This window comes from Podarcis cretensis (genome assembly GCF_951804945.1).
Source record: "Podarcis cretensis genome assembly, chromosome: 1".
Taxonomy (NCBI): domain Eukaryota; kingdom Metazoa; phylum Chordata; class Lepidosauria; order Squamata; family Lacertidae; genus Podarcis; species Podarcis cretensis.
This window is the reverse complement of record NC_137170.1, coordinates 21532283-21552365: the sequence shown is the minus strand read 5'-3', so window position 1 is coordinate 21552365 and position 20083 is coordinate 21532283. Positions and strand designations below refer to the sequence as shown.

General features: G+C 44.5%; 1 protein-coding gene across 2 annotated transcripts in view; it reads right to left on the bottom strand.

Moving 5' to 3' along the window:
* The window catches only part of SYNE3 (spectrin repeat containing nuclear envelope family member 3), a 95142-nt gene that overhangs the window by 11103 nt on the left and 63956 nt on the right, over window positions 1–20083 (bottom strand). For both annotated transcript variants that reach the window (XM_079947977.1, XM_079947978.1), the window contains exons 16-18: window positions 15955–16107; window positions 14449–14598; window positions 12607–12645 (exon numbers count right to left, since the gene is read on the bottom strand). In XM_079947977.1, coding sequence (XP_079804103.1) covers window positions 12607–12645; window positions 14449–14598; window positions 15955–16107 — 342 coding nt within the window. The remainder of the gene's footprint in view (window positions 1–12606; window positions 12646–14448; window positions 14599–15954; window positions 16108–20083) is intronic.

The following is a 20083-nucleotide window of genomic DNA, read 5'->3' as shown; positions in this document are numbered from 1 at the left end:
TCCTATGCCCCACAAATAACCCAAAGATGCATTTTAAATAAATGGACACATTCTACTCATATAAAAACATGCTGATTCCCAGACTGTCCGTGGGCCGGATTGAGAAGGCGATTGGGCCGCATCCAGCCCACGGGCTTTAGGTTGCCTACCCCTGCACCAGCTGAACCTCCCTGGGGAGAGCATCCCACAAGTGGGGAGCCACTGTAGAAAAGGCCCATTCTTGTGTTGCCACCCTGTGGACCTCTCATGGAGGAGGCACATGAAGAAGGGCCTCAGAAGATGATCTCAGGGTCTGGACAGGCTCATATGGAAAGAGGTGATCCTTAGACATGAAGAGGCATTTAAGCAGTGGAGGCTCTTCCATTACGTCAAATGGGGCTACCAGCCTCCCTCTGCCTTGAGCTTGCCCCCGTTTGCCTGCCTTCTTACTTCCAACCAGTCTAAGGAGTTGCACAGGCTATCACCTTCACCTTCCTCATTATCCATGTTGCCTTTCTGGAACTCAGTGGAGAGGATTCTGTCATTGGATCTTGCCCCACATCATGTCGGGCTCCTGGCTTTCTGTCTCACAAGTCCCAATAGGCCACAACTGCATTTAACATCAAACTTGGCTCTGTCCCTGAGCCATTAGCATGAAGTGATTTGATTCTTGGCACACCATCTGATAATTTTCAGACCATGAAGCCATTATGTAAGGCAGTGTGCCCTCTACAAGAGCTAGCAATGCTTCTATGCAGGAACGGACCACACCCTCAAGAGACACGAGGTGCTGAGCAAAAGGGACTGGAGGTTTCTGGGTACCATAAAAAAGGCTTCCGTGAGCCAACGTTTGGGGTTGACCTATGTGTGACAATCTGCCAGACGCTAAAATCTCTAAGAAAATGCTTAGTGTTGCAAACAATTTTTTCCAGACAATTTCTCAGCCTCGGTTTCCTCGAGGGACAACGCAGTTGCTTTTAGTATTAATTTTGAGATTTCCACGCGCCAGTTACAATTTTTCCAACCTGTCTTGCGTGCCAGACAGGAACTTGGTGGCTGCTGGAGAGAAATGGCCGCCTTTGGTTGGGTATTCAGTTACAATGAAGTGCAAGTTTCACACACTTTCCCTCATGGCCAAAGCTCTGCTTCATGTTTGTATAGGTTTGCCGAGTTCAGGGGCAGCCGCCATTCTGGGATATACAGCATCTGAATCTAGCCATGGGCCTTCTCTGTTTAATCTCTGGACAGCAGCAGAAAGCTCCGGGTCCCCACCCCTTGCACCTCACTTTATAATCAGGCTGACTTATTTTCATTGCTCCCTGTACAAGCCTCATATTTTACAAGATGCCAGAGAATAAAAAGGGAAGTGGAACAGATGGTGAAATTTGAGTTCAATGTATAGCAGTAGCCTTTACAACTGGGTCTGCTGCTCCGAAATGGCTCATTATAAGAAGGGCAAGGGAGCAAAGTGGGCCAGGAATCCAATTCTGGCCTTACGAAAAGGTTTGGTTTCCTTCTGAGAACACCAGAGCGGCAGAGAACACCAGACCGGCACAATGCATTATGGGGGAATAACAGCCTGGGTGTCTACATTAAAAATAACCACGTCCCATATTTGCCAGGTCCCCCCCCCCGGGAATTTTTCATTTATTTATGAGATTTCTTACCCCCACCCCTTCACTGAAATGTCCCAGGGCGGGTTGCAACAACGGAACAGAAATAGGTTTCATACAATTACAAAAACAAACAAGCAAGCAAAAGCAGAACAGTATGGCTTAAATAATCTTCTTCTTTGGCGATCACTCATAGCCAAGGAAGACTGTCTTCCATAAACACGGTTTTAACAATGAGTCCATAAATGACTGTGGAGGCCAATTCTGGATCCACACGTCCTTCCACAGTGGGGACATTGGTTTCCGGGCGGGAGTTGATCACGGTGTGGATTTGCCAAGCGTGCCTTCCTCCTAGCATGTTTCTCCCTTGCGTCCTGAGTTTGAGTGTCTTCAAAGCCTATGACACCTTTGGTAAAAGCTGTTCTCCAATTGCAGTGCTCGCAGGCCAGTGTTTCCCAGCTGTCTGTGTTTATACTACATTTTTAAAAACTTGCCTTAAGACAGTCTTCAAACCTCTTTTGTTGACCACCATCATTATGCTTTCCATTTTTAAGTTCGAAATAGAGTAGTTAGGCTTAAATAATATGGAAGAAGTAGATATCACAAAACAAAATCCTTTTAAGAGCCTGCTGGATCAGGCCAATGGCCCAGGCAGCCCAGCATCCTGTTCTTATAGTGGCCAAGCCTGTGGGGAAACTGCAAACAGGATTGAAGCACAAGAGCACTCTCCCCTCTGGTGGTTTCCAGCAACTAGTATTCAGATACATTACTGCCTCCGACCAGAGGATAGCCATCATGGCAAGTAGTCATTGATAGTTTTCTCTCCCGTGGATTTGCCCAATGCTCTTTTACTAGGAGTGAGTGCCATAGTTTTACCACACACTTCATTTAACTGTGAAAGGTAAAGAGGTGTGTCTTCAGTGTATGACTGGAAGCTGTCCAACAAAGACAGCAGGATGCACCTCTGTGAGAAGCGAGTTCCAAAACTTAGAGAAAGACGTCTCCCTTCCGGGCCACACTTTTGAGGGGGGCAGAACTACCAAGAGAGCCCCCTCTGCCACTCTTAACTATGCTGAGGCGCCGAGAAAGATTTCTGTTGTTCAGCTTCTCACCCAGTTGCTTTGTCCAACGTCCTTATGCAACAAGCAGGGAAATTCTAGATACAGGGCTGCCAGAGTTCAGGTTTACAGGATCTATTTCGCTGTGTGTTGTTGTTCAGCTAGAACTTTGACAGGGATGGCCCGAGACATTTTGCTGCCCAAAGCAGACAAGATGGTGCCCACCATTCCGTGTACAGAAGTTAAGTGGACTGGAAATTGAATCTTCCTCAAAGCATGGGTGCCACCTGAGGTGAATGACTCACTCTACCTAATGGTAGGGCCAGACTATAATTCCCAGCACTCTTAATGAACTACAGCCCCCAATATTATTATTTCTGGGGCGTGTAGGAACTCTAAACGTTTGGCATGCATGCAGCATCAATGTAGCCTTAAGTAACTCCTGCCAAATTCACCGTGAAACAGCACAGCAACTTGTTATTTTGACATTATTGAATAACAGAAGGGAAATCAGGGGTGTGTACAGAAATTGCAATGAGGAAAAGTAGGTTTCTAGCTTTTTGAGGTTCATGGATTGGAACATCCCCCCAAAACTACAAGTCCACCAGGGTGCAGGAACTGGAATGCCTAAGAGTTTGGGATTGGACAATCTTTTCTTAGATGGTGAATGTAATGGCCACAAGAAAAATCCAGCCTAAAGCCAGTTGATTACAACCCTTGCTCTCCAGTGAGCTGAAACATTCCCATAACTATTTTTGGCATTGCGTCCTTTCTATGTTTCTTGGAAGCTGAATGAGATTTTGAAGAGTGGGTGCTTAAATTAATCCATCCCTTGGGATGCTTTGACATGCATGCCTAGCATCTGAGTAAGTGGCTCAAAGCTGCCATAATCCTGGCAGCATAAAGAAACAACTGCAGCACAAAGGACAATAGTCTTGCACCCAGCTAGATGCCCCAAAGGAATCTTCCATCTCCTAAATCCCAGGGGGACATTCTAATCCCCGTGTGGGGGATCAGAATTGCTTAAGGGTGAGTGGGAACAAGCTTCATTTCCCTAGTTGACATGAAGGGTTACAACATCTCAACTAAGCTTATTTTCCTCAAATGAGGAGTTGTTTTGCCTTCATATCCCAGGCAGATGGATATTAATCTACTTAAAGGACCTGATGATTAAGCAGTATATAAATGCTGTTAAGTAAAAAATAAATACAAATAAAACTATACTTCTGTGCCAATTTCTTCATCAGTCTCAATCCTATGTGTTTAATTTCAGCACAAGGTTGCCAGCTCATTTCTGGGTCCAATTCAAGGTGCTCATGTTAGTGTTTAAAGCCTTAAATGAGGCACGTCCCAAATAGCTGAGAGACCGCCTCCTTCCCTACAGATCCCCCCTAGGGCAGTGTGGTTCTCAAGCAGTGTGACGTGGCAGGGGAGGATGATAACTGTGTCTGGAAGGTTCAAGGGCAATCACAGAAACTTTTAAACATTTCAGAGTAGTATAGTATTGAAATATTTTTATTATTATTTGCAGAACATGGATAGATCTCTTTTTAAAATGAGTGCAAGGGCATCTAGTGATACTGAGGACAATCCTAGTTGTGTTTTCCAATGTATTTCTTATCAATAAAAAAAATCGGTGTGCTGTGAGGAAATTTATTAACCTGAAATTGTGGACCAGTGTAAAAAATTTTTGAGAACCACTGCCCTAGGGTGTTGCGATAGGCAGAGGGGGCCCTTTTGGCAGTTCCACCGCCCTCAGAAGCTTGGGTGGCAGCAGCACAGGAAGTCAGGTGTCCCACACTGACTGCTGCTCATTCACTAGGTGTTTGGGTCTGTGTTCAAGGTCCCAACTTTGTCACGGACTTGAGGTGAGTTTTTGAGAAACTGGCTGTCTTTCAGCCTCAGTTCCCAACCTGTAAAATGGGAGAATGGTGACCTAGCTCACGGGGGTGTTGTGAGACCTGAGGAATGTGAAGCAGTTGGTAAACTGCGATGCTGTTTCGCAAACAAGCTGCACACTATGGTTCTGATTCTCCCTTTCAACTTATCCCTACTGCCCTAAGGCAAACACCTGCAGGAGAGGTCATGTAAATCCAGCATTCCTGCCACTGCTTTCCCTCCCACCTGCTCTCGGCTTGGCTTTGCCTGATCCGGCAGCCATGCTATCATGCTTAATGACTCAGCTGGTCGCCATGGAAATGCCCAGGCTGTCACAACTTCAGCATTGTGATGCCGCTGCAGGATCAAGGAGTGGGAAGGCACCATGGGCTTGTTGACTCGAGGCATGATCAAAATGCCATGCATCTTAGCTCTGCAGAGCACAAAAATTCAATTGCTGGAGCAATGGCGGGTCTCGCCAATAACACTGCCAAGGACAGTGAGGCACTGAGGCACAGTGAGGCACATTGCGCAAAATAACCAGGTGTGAAGACAGACATTAAGAGTGCTGGCAGTGTCAGAAGGGACAGAGGAAGATGCTGAATGCTAGGGAAACCTCAGGCCCAGGTATAAATGCCTCTCTGTCTGGCCCTGGAGACTCTGCCCAAGCTATACCCATCACTGGCCATGCTTCAACACTGAGTGCTTTTCCTGGCTGGAATGGGAACTAGGAACTCTGAGAATGCCTCTTGCTTGTCTGCTTGGAGGAGACAAGGTGGGGGAAATGAGTGTGTGTAGCAATGAAGTTCCTATACAGAGGTGAAACTCATATTTGTTCCCTTGTCCACTTTGGCCTCTCGCTTGATCCACCATGGGCTTTTGGAAGATTGCTCAGAAGCAGAGGCAGAGTTAGGGTTTTAAAAAAGGTAAAGGACCCCTGGAGAGTTAAGCCCAGTCAAAGGGGTTACAGCACTCATCTCGCTTTCAGGCTGAGGGAACCGGCATTTGTCCACAGACAGCTTTCTGGGTCATGTGGCCACCATGACTAAACCACTTCTGGTGCAATGGAACACTGTGACAGAAGCCAGAGTGTACGGAAATGCTGTTTACCTTCCTGCCACAGTGGTACCTATGGGGAGAGGCCGAATTTTAGCATCGCACTGGGTGCTGCTGAAATACGAGAGCCAAAAGTCTGCCACTATCAGAAGGGAATGTGGTCCCTGTTTGAAAAAAGGCTCTCTACCTCTGCCTTATACCAAGGTGCCTTAAGAATGCGAGCAGAGCCTCCTGGACCATGCCAATGACCACAGCAGCCAACCAGATGTTTGTGGGAACCCCTCAAGGAGGATCTGAGCACAAGAGCACTCTCTTCTCCTGTAGTTTCCAGAAATTGAAATTCAGAATCTCTGCTTCTTCTGACTGGAGGTAGAGCATATCCTCCATGAATTTGCCTTATGTATGAATTTGCCTTATCTAGGGCTGTAGCTCAGTGGGAGAGCATCTCCTTCCATGCATTTGATCCCTGGTTCAACCCCTGGCATCTCCAGGTAGGGCTGGGAATATTCCCAGCTAGAAACTCTTGACAGCTGCTGTCAGTCAGTGCAGACATTACTGAGCTGAACAGAGCAGGCCAATGGTCCACCTAGCTCACTATTGTCCACACCAGGGTTGGGAAGCCTGTGGCCCTCCATACGTTGTTGGACTCTACCTTCCACCATCCCCAGCTAGCATGGCTATGTGTGTGTACATGGGTAGCCATGACCAATGGAATTAGCCAATACTCATCTGGATGGACCAATAGTCTTATAGTCCTGGATTGGCAGTCCTACTTGCTAGGCTCTCAGAGGCCATTAGCCAGAGTGGGAGATTTCTCCCCTCTTTTCCACACTTGGAGAAGAGCAGCAGAATGTCACTCACTGGTGACTAGGCTAGCACAGCTTCACGGTACCTCTCCATGCCAGGCGTAAACCTTCGCCTGCTACATTTCTGCAGGCCAGGCTATTAAAAGCACAAGAGCACAGCTAGTAAAAAAAAGTTGGCAACCGTATGACTTCTGTAAAAAGAATAGTAAAATTAGATAAACATTCCACCAAGCATAGAAGGCAGTGTGTAGAAAATTATATTTAAAATGTTTAAAAGTGCCACTAGGACTGAACTCAAGCTGCACGGGCGGCCTAGCTGTCCTCAGTCACATTTGCTCTTGACTCATCCTCCTGAGGCATTTTGACTCCTGCTGAGATGGTTATTGGGGAGCTGTGGGCTCTTTAGCACATTATGCAGAGCGTTCATTAATATAACTCCGTTCCAAATATATCGTGAAAAATGGTTCTGGTAACAGGCAGGAGAAGCAAAAACAAAAACCCCTAAGCCTCCAGGGCTGGATAGAGTGTCCCTGTGAAAGTTGGCAGTGTATTTCTCTGCAGTCGCTGCTTTCCCAATATTTCTGCCAGGAATATTGAACGTCACCTTGAATGGAGATGCCCAAACCATGCAAGCAATCCAAGCAATTATTTCAGTGAAGGGGGGAGCTTTTCTTCTGCCAAGGGCTGCATCCCCCCCCCAAGGGTAAAATTTAAGCAGGGGATGCTGGTGATATTTGGACCAGAGCTGGCAGTGTGTGTGGCCACCTTCTTTTATTTCTCTCTTTCTGCCACTCTTTCTCTCACACACTTTTCCTCCCCATGAAACAGGTGACAGGTCACTCTTTCCAGAGGCCTTGTTTGCAGAGGATTCCCATTCCTTCTCCTTCCCAGATTCCATCCCAGTGGGACTTCCTTCCCACACTCATCAAAAGTTGAGGACCACATGAATTGAGACCAAGAGCCTCAATGTCCTGCTTGTAGGCTTCCCATAAGCACCTGGTTGGCCACTATGAGAAAAGGATGCTAGACTAGATGGGCTAACGGCCTCATCCAGGAAGCTCTAATGATGTCTGGTTGATATCAGGAGCATGGTGTCCTAGTATATCCACTGGGCTTCCCATAGGGACCTGATTGGCCACTGTGAGAACAGGATGTTGGAGTTGAAGAGCTTTGGTCTCATCCAACAAGATTTCATGTTCAGATTCCTTCACTGAGCATTGAATAACTAGGCTGTAGGACCTCAAAAGTCCCTTCCAACTCTAAAATTCTGTTTTACAGCAGTGAAAGAATTTTACTCTCGTTGATGTTTTTAGCATGAGGACCTGAACCAAGAGCCTTCCAGAGAAGGAGCGAGTGAACTAGCATTGCTCGCGGCTGGCTGAACTTATTTGGTCCGACGATCAGTGGCGACTTTCTAAATGAGACGCAATTGCAGATCCTGACTCTCCATCTGCTCCAGGAGATTACATCCCACAGCATCTCAAAGGGAACCAATTAGGCAGTCATGAATCTAATAAATCCTAATTACTTTGTTTGTACAAACAATGAGGCCCAAATCATTTGCGCAGCAAGGAGCTTTAATTAGGGTTGAGCACTGCAGAAAATAAACCAGACAAGAACTGCTGAACCCCATAAATAACCTGCTTTGATTTCCAATTGACGCTAAGTATGCTCCTGCAATACTTTCAGCAACTTGGAAGCCAACCTTTGACGAAACATTTATCATCATTATTTTTTTAAATATTTGTTTTTACAATGCTCCGTCGTATGTGAAGAGGCAATAAGCTATTCCATAACTGTCAGCCTACGGGGGAGAAACCACAGGCCCCAACGCATTAGCTTTCTCAATTTAATTTTCCAGTCTTCTGTTTATGGATAAAATTATGCTAGTGCATATTTGCCGTTTGTTTTCTATCTGACATCTTTTTCTCTGTGCGTGCTATTTATCCAAGCAAGGTTTTTATGCTCTGGGATGATCAAGGAATGGTTCTTTCATTATTGCAGACCATGCGTACACTTACTGGTGAGTAAGGCCACATTCACAACATACATTTAAAGCACTAGGGGTTGTGGTTTGTTAAGGGTCCTGAGAGCTCGCAAGAGGCCTGTTTCCCACCCAGAGCTGCAATTCCCAGAGTGGTTTAGCAGCCAATTCCTCTTCCCAGGGAACGCTGTGAATTGTAGCTCTGTCTGAGGTACAGGAGTCTCTTAACAACTCTCTGCACCCCTAACAAACAGTAGCCCCAGAATTCTTTGGGGGAAGCCATGATGGTTTAAAGTGAAATCCCTCCTTGTGCTCTGATTTTGTCAATGTGCATATGTAGTCCTGTGCATTGGTGGCTTCTAAAATGGGGGTTGGGAGGTTAGTGAGCAGAGAGATGGGCCTGAGGAGCAGCAGACTGAAGTCCAAAAATATTTGAAAATGGAAGAAGGGCAGACAGCTGGAGAAACACCAAAGTAATTCCATACTCCTCGCACATTGGGATGGGGAGAATTTTTTGAGCATCTCTAGTACATATGTATGCAAACGCATATATGAGTTGTGTATTTTTTGTGTTTTTATATTGTAAAACTGCCCTATGATCCTTGGATGAAGGATAGTATAGAAATTTAACAAACTAACACGTGCATTAAATGCATGGTGCGAATGCTGCCTAAGTATCATTGAGTCAGTGGAATTTATTTCTAGCAAAACATGCACAAGATTGTACTGCACATGACATCTAACTAGCTCTATATCTCTATAGATGTTCATATATAAGCCAGTGGGGATAGGGTTATCTAAAAATACAAGCAAAATAATCAAATATTAAAATGGGGGCGGGGGATGGCCTTGATTGGTCTTTCGAACCATCCCTTACAGAGAGGAAAACTGTATTTTTGTCTCGGCGTCTGGCAATGTTCCCATCAAGAATTAAATACAGCATGTTTTCCCCCTAGGGGTATAATGGATGCTAAGAGAAACATTCCTGCCGCTTGAGCTGATTCTACTGAGGGAGGGAGATGGGAATCAATAGACTTTAGTTGGGCCCTGGCAATATCCAACATTTGATTCCCCCATCCTACTAATAGCCAGAATCCAAAAGCTTGTGCAGCCACATGGAATGATGTGGATGCACCTGAGGTTGCAGAACTGCTGAAGCTAAGCAGTTAATATAGATCATGTCAATTCCTTGGATGAAGTTCCATCAGAACCTCAATGAAAGAGGAAGAACATTCCCTGATGGATTGTAAGGGCATTGTAGCAGATTCTTGGTGGCTCCTTAGTGGACAAACCACTAGGGGAAGAAGAAGAAGAAGAGTTTGGATTTGATATCCCGCCTTTCACTCCCCTTCAGGAGTCTCAAAGCGGCTAACAATCTCCTTTCCCTTCCTCCCCCACAACAAACACTCTGTGAGGTGAGTGAGGCTGAAAGACTTCAGAGAAGTGTGACTGGCCCAAGGTCACCCAGCAGCTGCATGTGGAGGAGCGGAGATGCGAACCCGGTTCCCCAGATTACATGACTCTTAACCACTACACCACACTAGCTCTCCTGAAGGCAAATCTCTCCTGAAGGCAAATGGTCTGAAAACCACTGGCTTAATTTAATATATCCTCTTCATCCTGACTGACTTATGATGCCCTTTTAAATGTGTTTTGTGTGTATGTGTGTTTTTGGTTTGTTTTTGTTCTTGTTTTGATTAAGTATTTTGCGTTTTTTTTATTGTAATTTTGTGTTGTGAACCACCCTGAGTTCTACGGATGAAGGACGGTATACACATTTAAATGACAACAACAATTGTGGCTAACAGTGTGTGTATTTCACTTTCCAGGGCAGCGGTGGGAGCACACTGGATGCTGAGGAAAACAGGAATGGTAGGCTGCTGGGACATACAGTGGTACCTTAGTTTACGAACTTAATCTGTTCCGGAAGTCCGTTCTGAAACCAAAGCGTGCTTTCCCATAGCAGCGGGGGACTCAATTTACAAATAGAACACACTCAACAGGAATCGAAACATGTTCTTATTCCAAGGCAAAGTTCACAAACCAAAATACCTGTTTCCGGGTTTGCAGCATTCTTAATCCAATTTCTCATAAACTAAGCTGCTGTTAAACCAAGGGTGAACCATATTAGAAAAAAGAAGACATTTAGGTCTCCTCAACTGTTCACCTCATAAAATGGCCAGGAGTGGTTCAAAGCAAAGCCATCATGGCTGAACTGCTTATGATACATCTTATGTCTACGTTAAAGCAGTCTTTGCCAACCTGGGGCCACCTTCTGCTCCCATCAGCCCCAACCTGAGAATAGTCAAAAGTAACTGGAGGCCACCAGGTCAGCGAAAACTGCTTTAAAGTCTTTGACATTTTAAAAATTACTTTCACATTTTAGTGTACTTTCCTTTCATGTTTATTTTGACTCCACCAAGTGCAACTCTTTCTCTGTGTTCTTGAAGCACTCCTCTCTCTATATATATTTTCCTTTACAATTTTATTAATGGTAAATGAGATAAGCAAAGAGAGCTAAAAGAGACTGGCTGTTCTGTTTTTTTTAATATATATAATTTTTTAATAAAGATTTATTAGTTTACTAAAATACGTGCATTGCCTCTTTCTTCAAGTTGTGTTTTCTACAGATCAGTTTCATTTGTTGTGAGACATTAGTGTTGCATGCAGTATTAGGTTGGGAAGAAAAGAGGGGGAAAGAGGGGTCAGGTGGCAATGCTTCTATTTTTCTACTCAGTGTATGTGTGGGGTTTCATGTCAGCTTCACTAGTGGGGGTTCTCTTTCTATTCGCTTGTTATATTTCCTTGGTGGTGAGAGAGGTTGGAGGTGGCCTAGGGTGCGGTTGGCTGTCTTGGTTGACTGCAGTGAGATTTGTTTATGCGTGTGAGAGGGTGGGTTTTGGGGTCAGGTTAGCCAGATCGATTTATATGCTGTCGGTGGATTCTTGTTGTTGTCTTGTTGGGCTACGTATGTGATAAAGAGGTGTCTTCTATTTGTCCCTGTGTCTGTTTCAGTTTATTGGTTAGTTTTTCTAGTAAGTTTTCTCATGCTATTTGATACCATTGGTCCATGTTCACTCTTGACATCTCTCCAGTGTCTGGCTATGATGCTTCTAGCTGCTGAGACTGGGTGGGTTATGAGCTCTTTATAATGTGAGTAGGCATTATTATCTTGGAAGATGTTCAGTACGGCCAGTTCTAGGATGACTTCTAATACTTGTTTAGTTGTTTTACATATGTATTGTATAACTGATGTCCAGAAGAGTTGGATTTTGGGACAGTCTCACCACATGTGGAGGTATGTGCCTGTGGAGGTGCACCCACTCCAGCATTTTGGTGAGGCTCCTGGGCGTATTAGCACTAGTTTTCTTGGTGTTAGGTACCACCTGTAGGTGTTTTTCAGAGTGAGTTCTTTTCTTTTTATTGATATGGATTTAAAGTGGGGGGGGGGTTAGACCACATTCTGGTCCATTGAGTGGGGTTAATCTCATAGCCTATGTCATCCTCCCATTGTTTTTTGATTGTGTCTAGGGAGTTTGTGGGATTTTGCAGTAGTGTTTTGTATATTGTGGATACCATCCCTTTACCATGTCCCTTTGTTGTTAGGAGGAGGTTTTCAAGCGCCTAATTGCTGCTGATTTCCTACTGGATTGTTTAAGAAGGCATTTAGCTGGTGGTGTTAGCCAGGGCATTTGGGTGTCCCCTAGTTTGTCTTGTATTTCTTGTGTCAATGTGGCTTTGTTATTTTTGTAGAAGTCTGCTAGGCGATATGAACCTTTGGTTTGCCAGGTTTTTACCTGGAGGTTTTGTGCTGCGTGATGGAATAGTGGGTGGTGAGCCAATGGGATTAGTGGGATTGAGGTCGGGGACAGTTTGCCTGATTCTTCCTTCCATGCTTCCTTCCAGGTCTGTGTGAACCTGTTTAGTGTTGTGGGGATTTTCCTTAGTTTGTTTGGGAGGAATGGGTATGCTATGGTGGGGGTGTTTTTGATTATGTCTCTCTCCAGGTGTACCCATTGTTTTGTTTCGTCTTCTAGAATGCATCGTATTATGTGGCACACTTGGTTGGCAATGTAGTATAATTTTATTGTGGGGATTCTAATCCTGCAGCCGTGCCCTCCATAACAAAATATACTTCATTTCATTATTGGACAACTATGTTTTTAAAACACACAAACACACATATGCCCTTCCCTCTCCTTTTCTGTGAACAAACAAAAACACACTCTTACCTTTCTAAATGTGTCTGTCTCCTCCAAAGAGCTTGTTGCCTGTTTAAAAAAGACAAAAGCATTGGGGTTTTTAGTTAAGAAAAGAAACCATGGTATCCCCTAGGAACCTATAAGCCAATGTTTATTTCACGAGGGGAATGTTGCTTTAAATTTCTCATCGTCTGGACAAGCTAAAGCAGCAGGTGATTTTCTATTTAATGAGCTTTATAGCACACATCCAGTTTAAATTCCAAATGGATTTTGTTCCCTAGCAAGTTAAAGTCTGGTTTAGGCTTACAAGAGAAATAACTATGATTTCACTGACACCTTCTGACTAGTTGTAGTTTTGCAGGAGATGGCACAGTAAAAGCGCACCACTGAGGCTGGATTCCTACACACATTTTCCACAGAGTAAGGACACTGGACACTAACTTCTTACTTGCACTTTAGCCAACATTTGATTGTTGTGTATTTTTTCCCATCTAGCTTTCTTATTACTCCATATTCACCCCACTTTTTTAAAAAATCATTGCATTTAGAACTGGGGAAATGAAGAAGAGCAAATTCCCTTAAAATTTTGAGCACTTTCTTCATACAAAACAGTAAAGATTGGAGCTGCATGGCATGCCTCTCCCCATTTTTCCCCAAATTACATGCAGACCAGCTAAAGGCATGTTGCAACATTTCCCCAAACCTCACAAGTGTTGGCCAGTGAAGTACAGCAGGGTAGGAAAATGTGCAGGGAATTGGAATCACACATTCCCCCCCTCCATTACAACAGAGATGGGGGGGGGGGCGCGGACCTTTTCCAGCCAGAGGGCTGCATGCCAGTTGTGGGCAGAGCCAGAGGCAAAGTGGAAGGAGCAATGAATGTCAATATTCCCTTCGTACGACAGTGTGATGGCCTGGGATTCGGACTCAGAGGTTGAACCTGAGGAATCCCAGCCTGCACAGGAGCCCCCGCCTCCAGAACCAGCTGAGCCAGGGCTGGGGCTTGAGCCTGAAGGGTCCTCACCTGTGCTGGATCCTCAGGTACAGGCACCAGCTGAGTCTGCTCTGGCCCCTGAGGTGATGGAGGACCCATTGCCTGCAGGTGCTCCACTCTCAGCCCCGTCAGGGGAAGCTGAGGTTGCCTCTGGGTCCAGTAACTCTTCAGCCTCTCCTGAGCTGCAAAGGCTCAGGGCAGAGAGGCAGAGGGAACTAAGTTCCTGCAGGAGGAGTGCTCGCCTCCAGGCCAGGAGAGGCGAGTCACCCGTGGACCGGGGCTGCCCTATGCCTCGGGGCAGATAAAAGCCAGCCAGCCCCAGTCCCAGGTTGCAGGAGCAACATCATTGGTAGCCTGTTCCTGCCTGACCCTGACCTGCTCTTCTGCCAGAGTTCCTGACCCCACCCGACTCCCTGCCTTGGACCCAGCTACAGCTTGGACGGACAGCCTCCATACTGCACCATCAACTTCGGACTGGACTTGGACCTCGCCTCTTGGTTAGCCCCCAGGAACAGCACAGACAGGCTAGGTTTTTAACATGCACTCCCCAGCCCACCCCCACTTTCGATCCTCCACAGAAGAAGAAGAAGAAGAAGAAGAGTTTGGATCTGATATCCCGCTTTATCACTACCCTAAGGAGTCTCAAAGCGGCTAACGTTCTCCTTTCCCTTCCTGCTCCACAACAAACACTCTGTGAGGTGAATGGGGCTGAGAGACTTCAGAGAAGTGTGACTAGCAGCTGCATGTGGAGGAGCTGGGAAGCGAACCCGGTTCACCAGATTACGAGTCCACCGCTCTTAACCACTACACCACACTGGGTCCCCAGTGTATAATGTAAAAGATCCCTGATCCACCTATCCTCAGATCACAAGGCCTACCAAGGAGTTGCCAGAATCGTTCAGTTTCGACTTGTAGAGCATCCATCGGTAGCGCAGCTCCTCCAGATCATCAGAGTTTTTAACAATCGGCCGAAGGCGCAGGAGATCTTCAAAATGTTGCTGACCCTCAGGGACGCGAGACTGAAGCTCCTGGAAGGGAAAGTGGGGAGATAAAGCACTGTTTTGTTGTGCAAACGATCGAGGTGGTAGCGGTGAAGAGAGAACACACCGCCTTTTCCCATTACACATACAGCAATTAGGGGGCATTTCACAAATATTTCCAAAGGGGAAGGCGGATCACAAAGCGGTGACGCTTCCAATTTTTTTATTCCTGTGTAGCTGCCTGGTTTTATTTTACATGGTTTTATGTCTATATATTTCATAAATATATATTAACTATATTTATATATTTCTTCCAAGGGTCACTAAACCAAGCTTTAGAAGGAAAGGTTGACAGAGTTGGATATGTTGAGCCTCGATAAGGGGGAGGCTAAGAGGAGATACCAAATATCTTAAGGGCTGTCACAAGGAAGAAGGAAAGAAAGAAAACACCAACTAAGAAAAGGATACAGTTGTACCTCGGGTCCCGAACGCCTTGGGAGTCGAATGTTCTGGCTCCCGAACGATTGAAAATGAGACGTGAGTGTTCCTGTTTTCAAATGTACTTTTGGAAGCCAAACATCCAACGGGGCTTCCTGCAGCCAATCAGAAGCTGCGCTTTGGAAGTTGAATGTTTCAGAAGTCGAATGGACTTTCGGAACGGATTCTGTTCGACTTCCGAGGTACGACTGTATTGACAGGCTGGGATGTGTGCAGAGGAGGGTGACCAAGGTGATCTATGGCCTGGAAACCAAGCCTTATGAGGAATGGTTGCAGGAGCTGGGCATGTTTAGCCTGGAAGACTGAGAGGATATATGACAGCCATCTTCAAATATCTCAAGGGCTGTCACGTGGAAGAAGGAGCAAGCTTGTTTTCTCCTGCTCCAGAGTAGAGGACCTGAACCAATGGCTTCAAGTTATAAGAAAGGAGATTCCGGTGGCCTCACCTTCATTGGAGGTTTTTAAACACAGGCCAGGTGGCCTTCTGTCAAGGATTCTTTAGCACTGGGCTAGATGCCCTTTGGGTTCCCTTCCAACTCTACAACCCCACTCTGAACTACTTTTAAAACTATGCTAGTCTGAAAGATGTGGAAAGACTTCTCTGGGGATATTGGGGACAGGCTCACAGCTCAGTGGTAGAGCACATGCTGTGCATACAAGGAGGTCCCTGGTCCAATTCTTGGCATCTCCAGGGAGGGCTGGGAGATGCTTTTGCCTGCAAACCTGGAGAGCAGCTTGCAGTCTGGTCAGTGCAGTCATTCCTGAGCTTGGCGGACCAATGCTGTGGCTTGTCATAAGGCAGCTTCCTATGTCCCTAGCCCATTGCAACAGACCAGACTGGGGTGTCTTCTCAAGCACACCATACAGTAATGCGAAATTAACGCAGCATTGTGGAGTGGAGCAAACCTTTAACTTGCTGCGCCTTGCTTTAAGTTCTTCACCACTGGATGGTTTCCAGGCGAGAATTTCAGACAGCTTGGCATTTTCTTCTTGCAACCACTGCTCAAAGTTCTTAATGAGCTGGAGATCATCAGTATCTTCCTCTTTGGCCATGTTCTCCTGAGTTGCAGAAACAATTGCAAAAGACACAAATGTAGAAGACAAGAGCATGCACTTTCCCCCATGAGTTATTGATTAGTTGCATCCCATACCCAGCAGAGTCAGCTATGAAACAAATCATTCATTTATCTTGTCTTCTGTCATTCCATTTGTGGAATGTTCTTCCCAGGGTGCCCTCCTGGTACCCTCATTATATACCTTTAGGAGCCAGGCAAAAACGTTCCCCTTCAACCAGGCCTTTGGCTGACTACCATCCTGTATCCTTTTAAATGTGTTTGTGGGAGGTGGTGTGAGATTATTGTTTTGGTTTGCTTTTATTATGTATTTTATGTTTTTAAACTTGCATTTTTATGACGCAAATCTTTTTTTTTTTATATAAAATTTTTATTAAGAGTTTTAATAATACAATAAAGAAAAAAATACAGAATAAACAGAAAACATCGAAAAAAATAAAACAAACATAGGATTTTACATCTTGTAGTAACCATCTTTTCTTCATTTTTCCCTTTTGGACTTCCTCACGTCTCTCGCTCCTACATTCCAAGTTAATAAAACTTTAGCCAGCAACTTATCACCTTATTTTCATTCTTATTGTACGAAATTCCAATATTTTATCCCTAACTTTGAATATTTTTATCAAAATCTTAAATACCTAGTTTTAACATGATATTCATTCAAAATTTGTCTTTCTCATGAAATTCACTCATTCTCATAGTCTTTTCAGCTAACTTTATGGTGCCCTGTTATTTTCAAATCTCTCATCCTTCTTAACACTCATATAATTTACAGTGTTTTTGAAGATAGTCCTTAAATTTCTTCCAATCCTCCTCCACTGCTTCTTCTCCCAGGTCTCGGATTCTGCCGGTCATTTCTGCTAGCTCCATGTAGTCCATCAGTTGCATCTGCCATTCTTCCAGCGTGGGCAAATCTTGAGTTTTCCAATGTTTGGCGACAAGTATCCTTGCTGCTGTTGTTGCATACATAAATAATGTTCGGTCCTTCTTTAACACCCTCTGGCCAACAATGCCCAAAAGGAAGGGCTCTGGTTTCTTAGGGAAGGTATACTTAAATACCTTTTTCAGCTCATTATATATCATTTCCCGGAAGGCCTTAACCCTAGGGCAAGTCCACCAGAGGTGAAAGAATGTTCCTTCAGTTTCCTTACATTTCCAACACTTGTTATCTGGCAGGTGATATATTTTAGCTGGCTTGACTGGGGTCATGTACCACCTATATATCATTTTCATAATATTTTCTTTCAAGGCATTACATGCCGTAAACTTCATACCGGTAGTACATAACTTTTCCCAGTCAGCAAACATATTATACCCAATGTCCTGTGCCCATTTTATCATAGCTGATTTAACCGTTTCATCCTGTGTATTCCACCTCAGCAGCAAGTTATACATTCTTGAAAGTAATTTAGTCTTAGGTTCTAACAGTTCTGTTTCCAATTTCGATTTTTCCACTTGGAATCCTAACTTTTTATCCAGTTTAAAAGCCTCTTTAATCTGAGTGTAATGTAATCAATCTCGCACTTTATCTTTAAGTTTCTCCATACTCTGCAATCTCCAATTGTCTCCATCTCTTTCTAATATTTCCCAATATTTCGGCCATTTGACCTCCATATTAGGTCTTTTCACAGCCTTAGCTTCCATAGGTGATAACCACCTTGGGGTCTTGTTTTCTAATAAGTCTTTATATTTTATCCAGACATTAAACACTGCTTTCCTTACAATATGGTTCTTGAAATTCTTGTGAATCTTAACCTTGTCATAAAATCCGGAGAGGGACATATCGAAGTTTATTTGGCAGGGCAAGAAACCACGCATCAAGTATAAATTACAGGCAAAAGTTTTAGGTAGTCTGCCATCTTTTGTCACATTTTGGCTTTGAGACTTGTCCATGTTGGTTGATGCCACTCCGTTCATATCTCCCATCATAATGATGTTGTCATAGTCCAGATAGTCCAGCATTATCTCTTGCAGCTTCTTATAAAATTCCGATTTCCCCTCATTTGGTGCGTAGATTCCTAATATCAAAAACTTTTCTCCCTGATTTTGTATCTCAATTGCCAAGATTCTTCCTTGCTCATCTTTAAATAGAAATTTTGGTGATAGGCTCTCCTTTGCATATATGACCACTCCTCTTTTCTTAACTCGATCCGAAGAGATAAATTCTTGTCCTAATCTTTTATTTTTTTATGACGCAAATCATCCAGAGATCTATGGATGAAGGATGGCATTCAAATACAGTGGTACCTTAGTTCTCAAACTTAATCTGTTCTGGGAGTCCATTCGACTCGAAACCGTTCAAGACATATGTGTGTTTTTGTATGGAATGTTTGGGAGGAAATAAGACGGCAAATAACAAACTAAATATTGATGTATGTAATTTTTATTTCTCAATTATATTTAGTGGTAGTATGGTTGTAATGTTTCTTGTAACATAAAATCATTCAATAATTTTTTTTTGAAAAAATTTTAAAAGAAAAGAAAAGAAAAGAAAACCAAGGCGCAGCTTCTGATTGGCTGCACGAGCTTCCTGCACTCAAGCGGAAGCCGCGTTGGAAGTTTGGCTTCTGAAAAACGTTCACAAACTGGAACACTCCGGGTTTGTGGCATTCGGGAGTCGATTTGTTCCGGAGTCGAGGCTTTCGACAACCAAGGTACCACTGTATAATAAATAATAACTAGACTGGGACACTATTTGATTTTTTAAACTGGATTGGTGGAGTGGGAAAAAAAAGCAGGAGTGACTAACCCTTTTTTTAGTCTTTTTTTTGCCTTCTGGGGGCCACATGAACAGAGAAACCCCCACCGTTGATCCTTGAGGATTAGTCCTATTGTGACACAGGACTGGGCAGAAAGATCTTAAACCTCTCTGCTCAACCCACAAGGTAACCCACTGCTGCCGTTATAAATGTGCCCAAAAGTTGCTGTTAGGTTAGATTGAAATTTGGTTCTGAGGGGGGCAGAAAGATGCCAAGGAGTTCTCCTTATGCTTGTTGGTGGGCAGAAAGCTTTCCTACCAGGTGCCATTGAGAACCACCAAGGAGCAGAACGCAGAACTCAGGAAGGAGTTCTCTGATCTGCAATGATGTTTCCCTGAGCACAGAGTCAGTCCCATTTGATTTCATTCTTCATTCGTTCTGAAATGAACGTAGATCCCCAGTTGAGGGGAGACACTAAGAAGGACTTTTTGTTGGTTTCTGCTCTCTTCACTGTGCAGCGAAGTGCTTGTCACGAGACAGGTGTTTACATTCCACAGTCAATTGCTGTTGGAGTTTCTCACGGGAAAGGAGACTGGATGTGACGTACACTGGTTTCCTGTTTTTCACTGTTCTCTCCGTGCTTTAGAGGAGAGAGGATGCTTTCTCTGCTCCGGCAGAGGCAAGATGTTTTTCTGTAACCTAACAGCTTTGAAGTGTAAATAAAGTAATATAGAGTATGTGGCACGTACTCCTCATCATTCCGCTGTGCACGGGACACTGCAAATTCAACACTTTTAAGGTACTGGAAAAGACGGCGCTTTTCACATTCAAAACATTTCAGAGCCGAGAACAGGCTCCGTTCCCAAGGTGTTTGCCGTTTGGTTGCATGTCAGTGTTACAAGCTACACCCGCTGTGAATATGGCCCCAGGTTCCCTATTAAAAAGTTTGATGGCTGAATGAAGAGTTGTAAACTGCAGAAAACACACTTGGAATTAAAACAAAGCAGCGCGGGCCTCTTTTTTTTAAAAAAAAAAGGAAGAAAAAGGGTCTGCTGCAAAATCAGGATTTAATTTGAACCAGGGCTCTCTGCAACATTCAGACCCGGCCCCTGCACACTCTGTCCTGCCACCTATTTTCAATGTCAGGGGTCAGTCCTGGAACATGTAAAGCAATGGCAATAAAAAAGGGAGTGTGCCAATTGCCATCTGCAGAGAACATTTTCTCCCCTATTGAGTAACTGTTGCCTGTCCCAGTTAGGACTG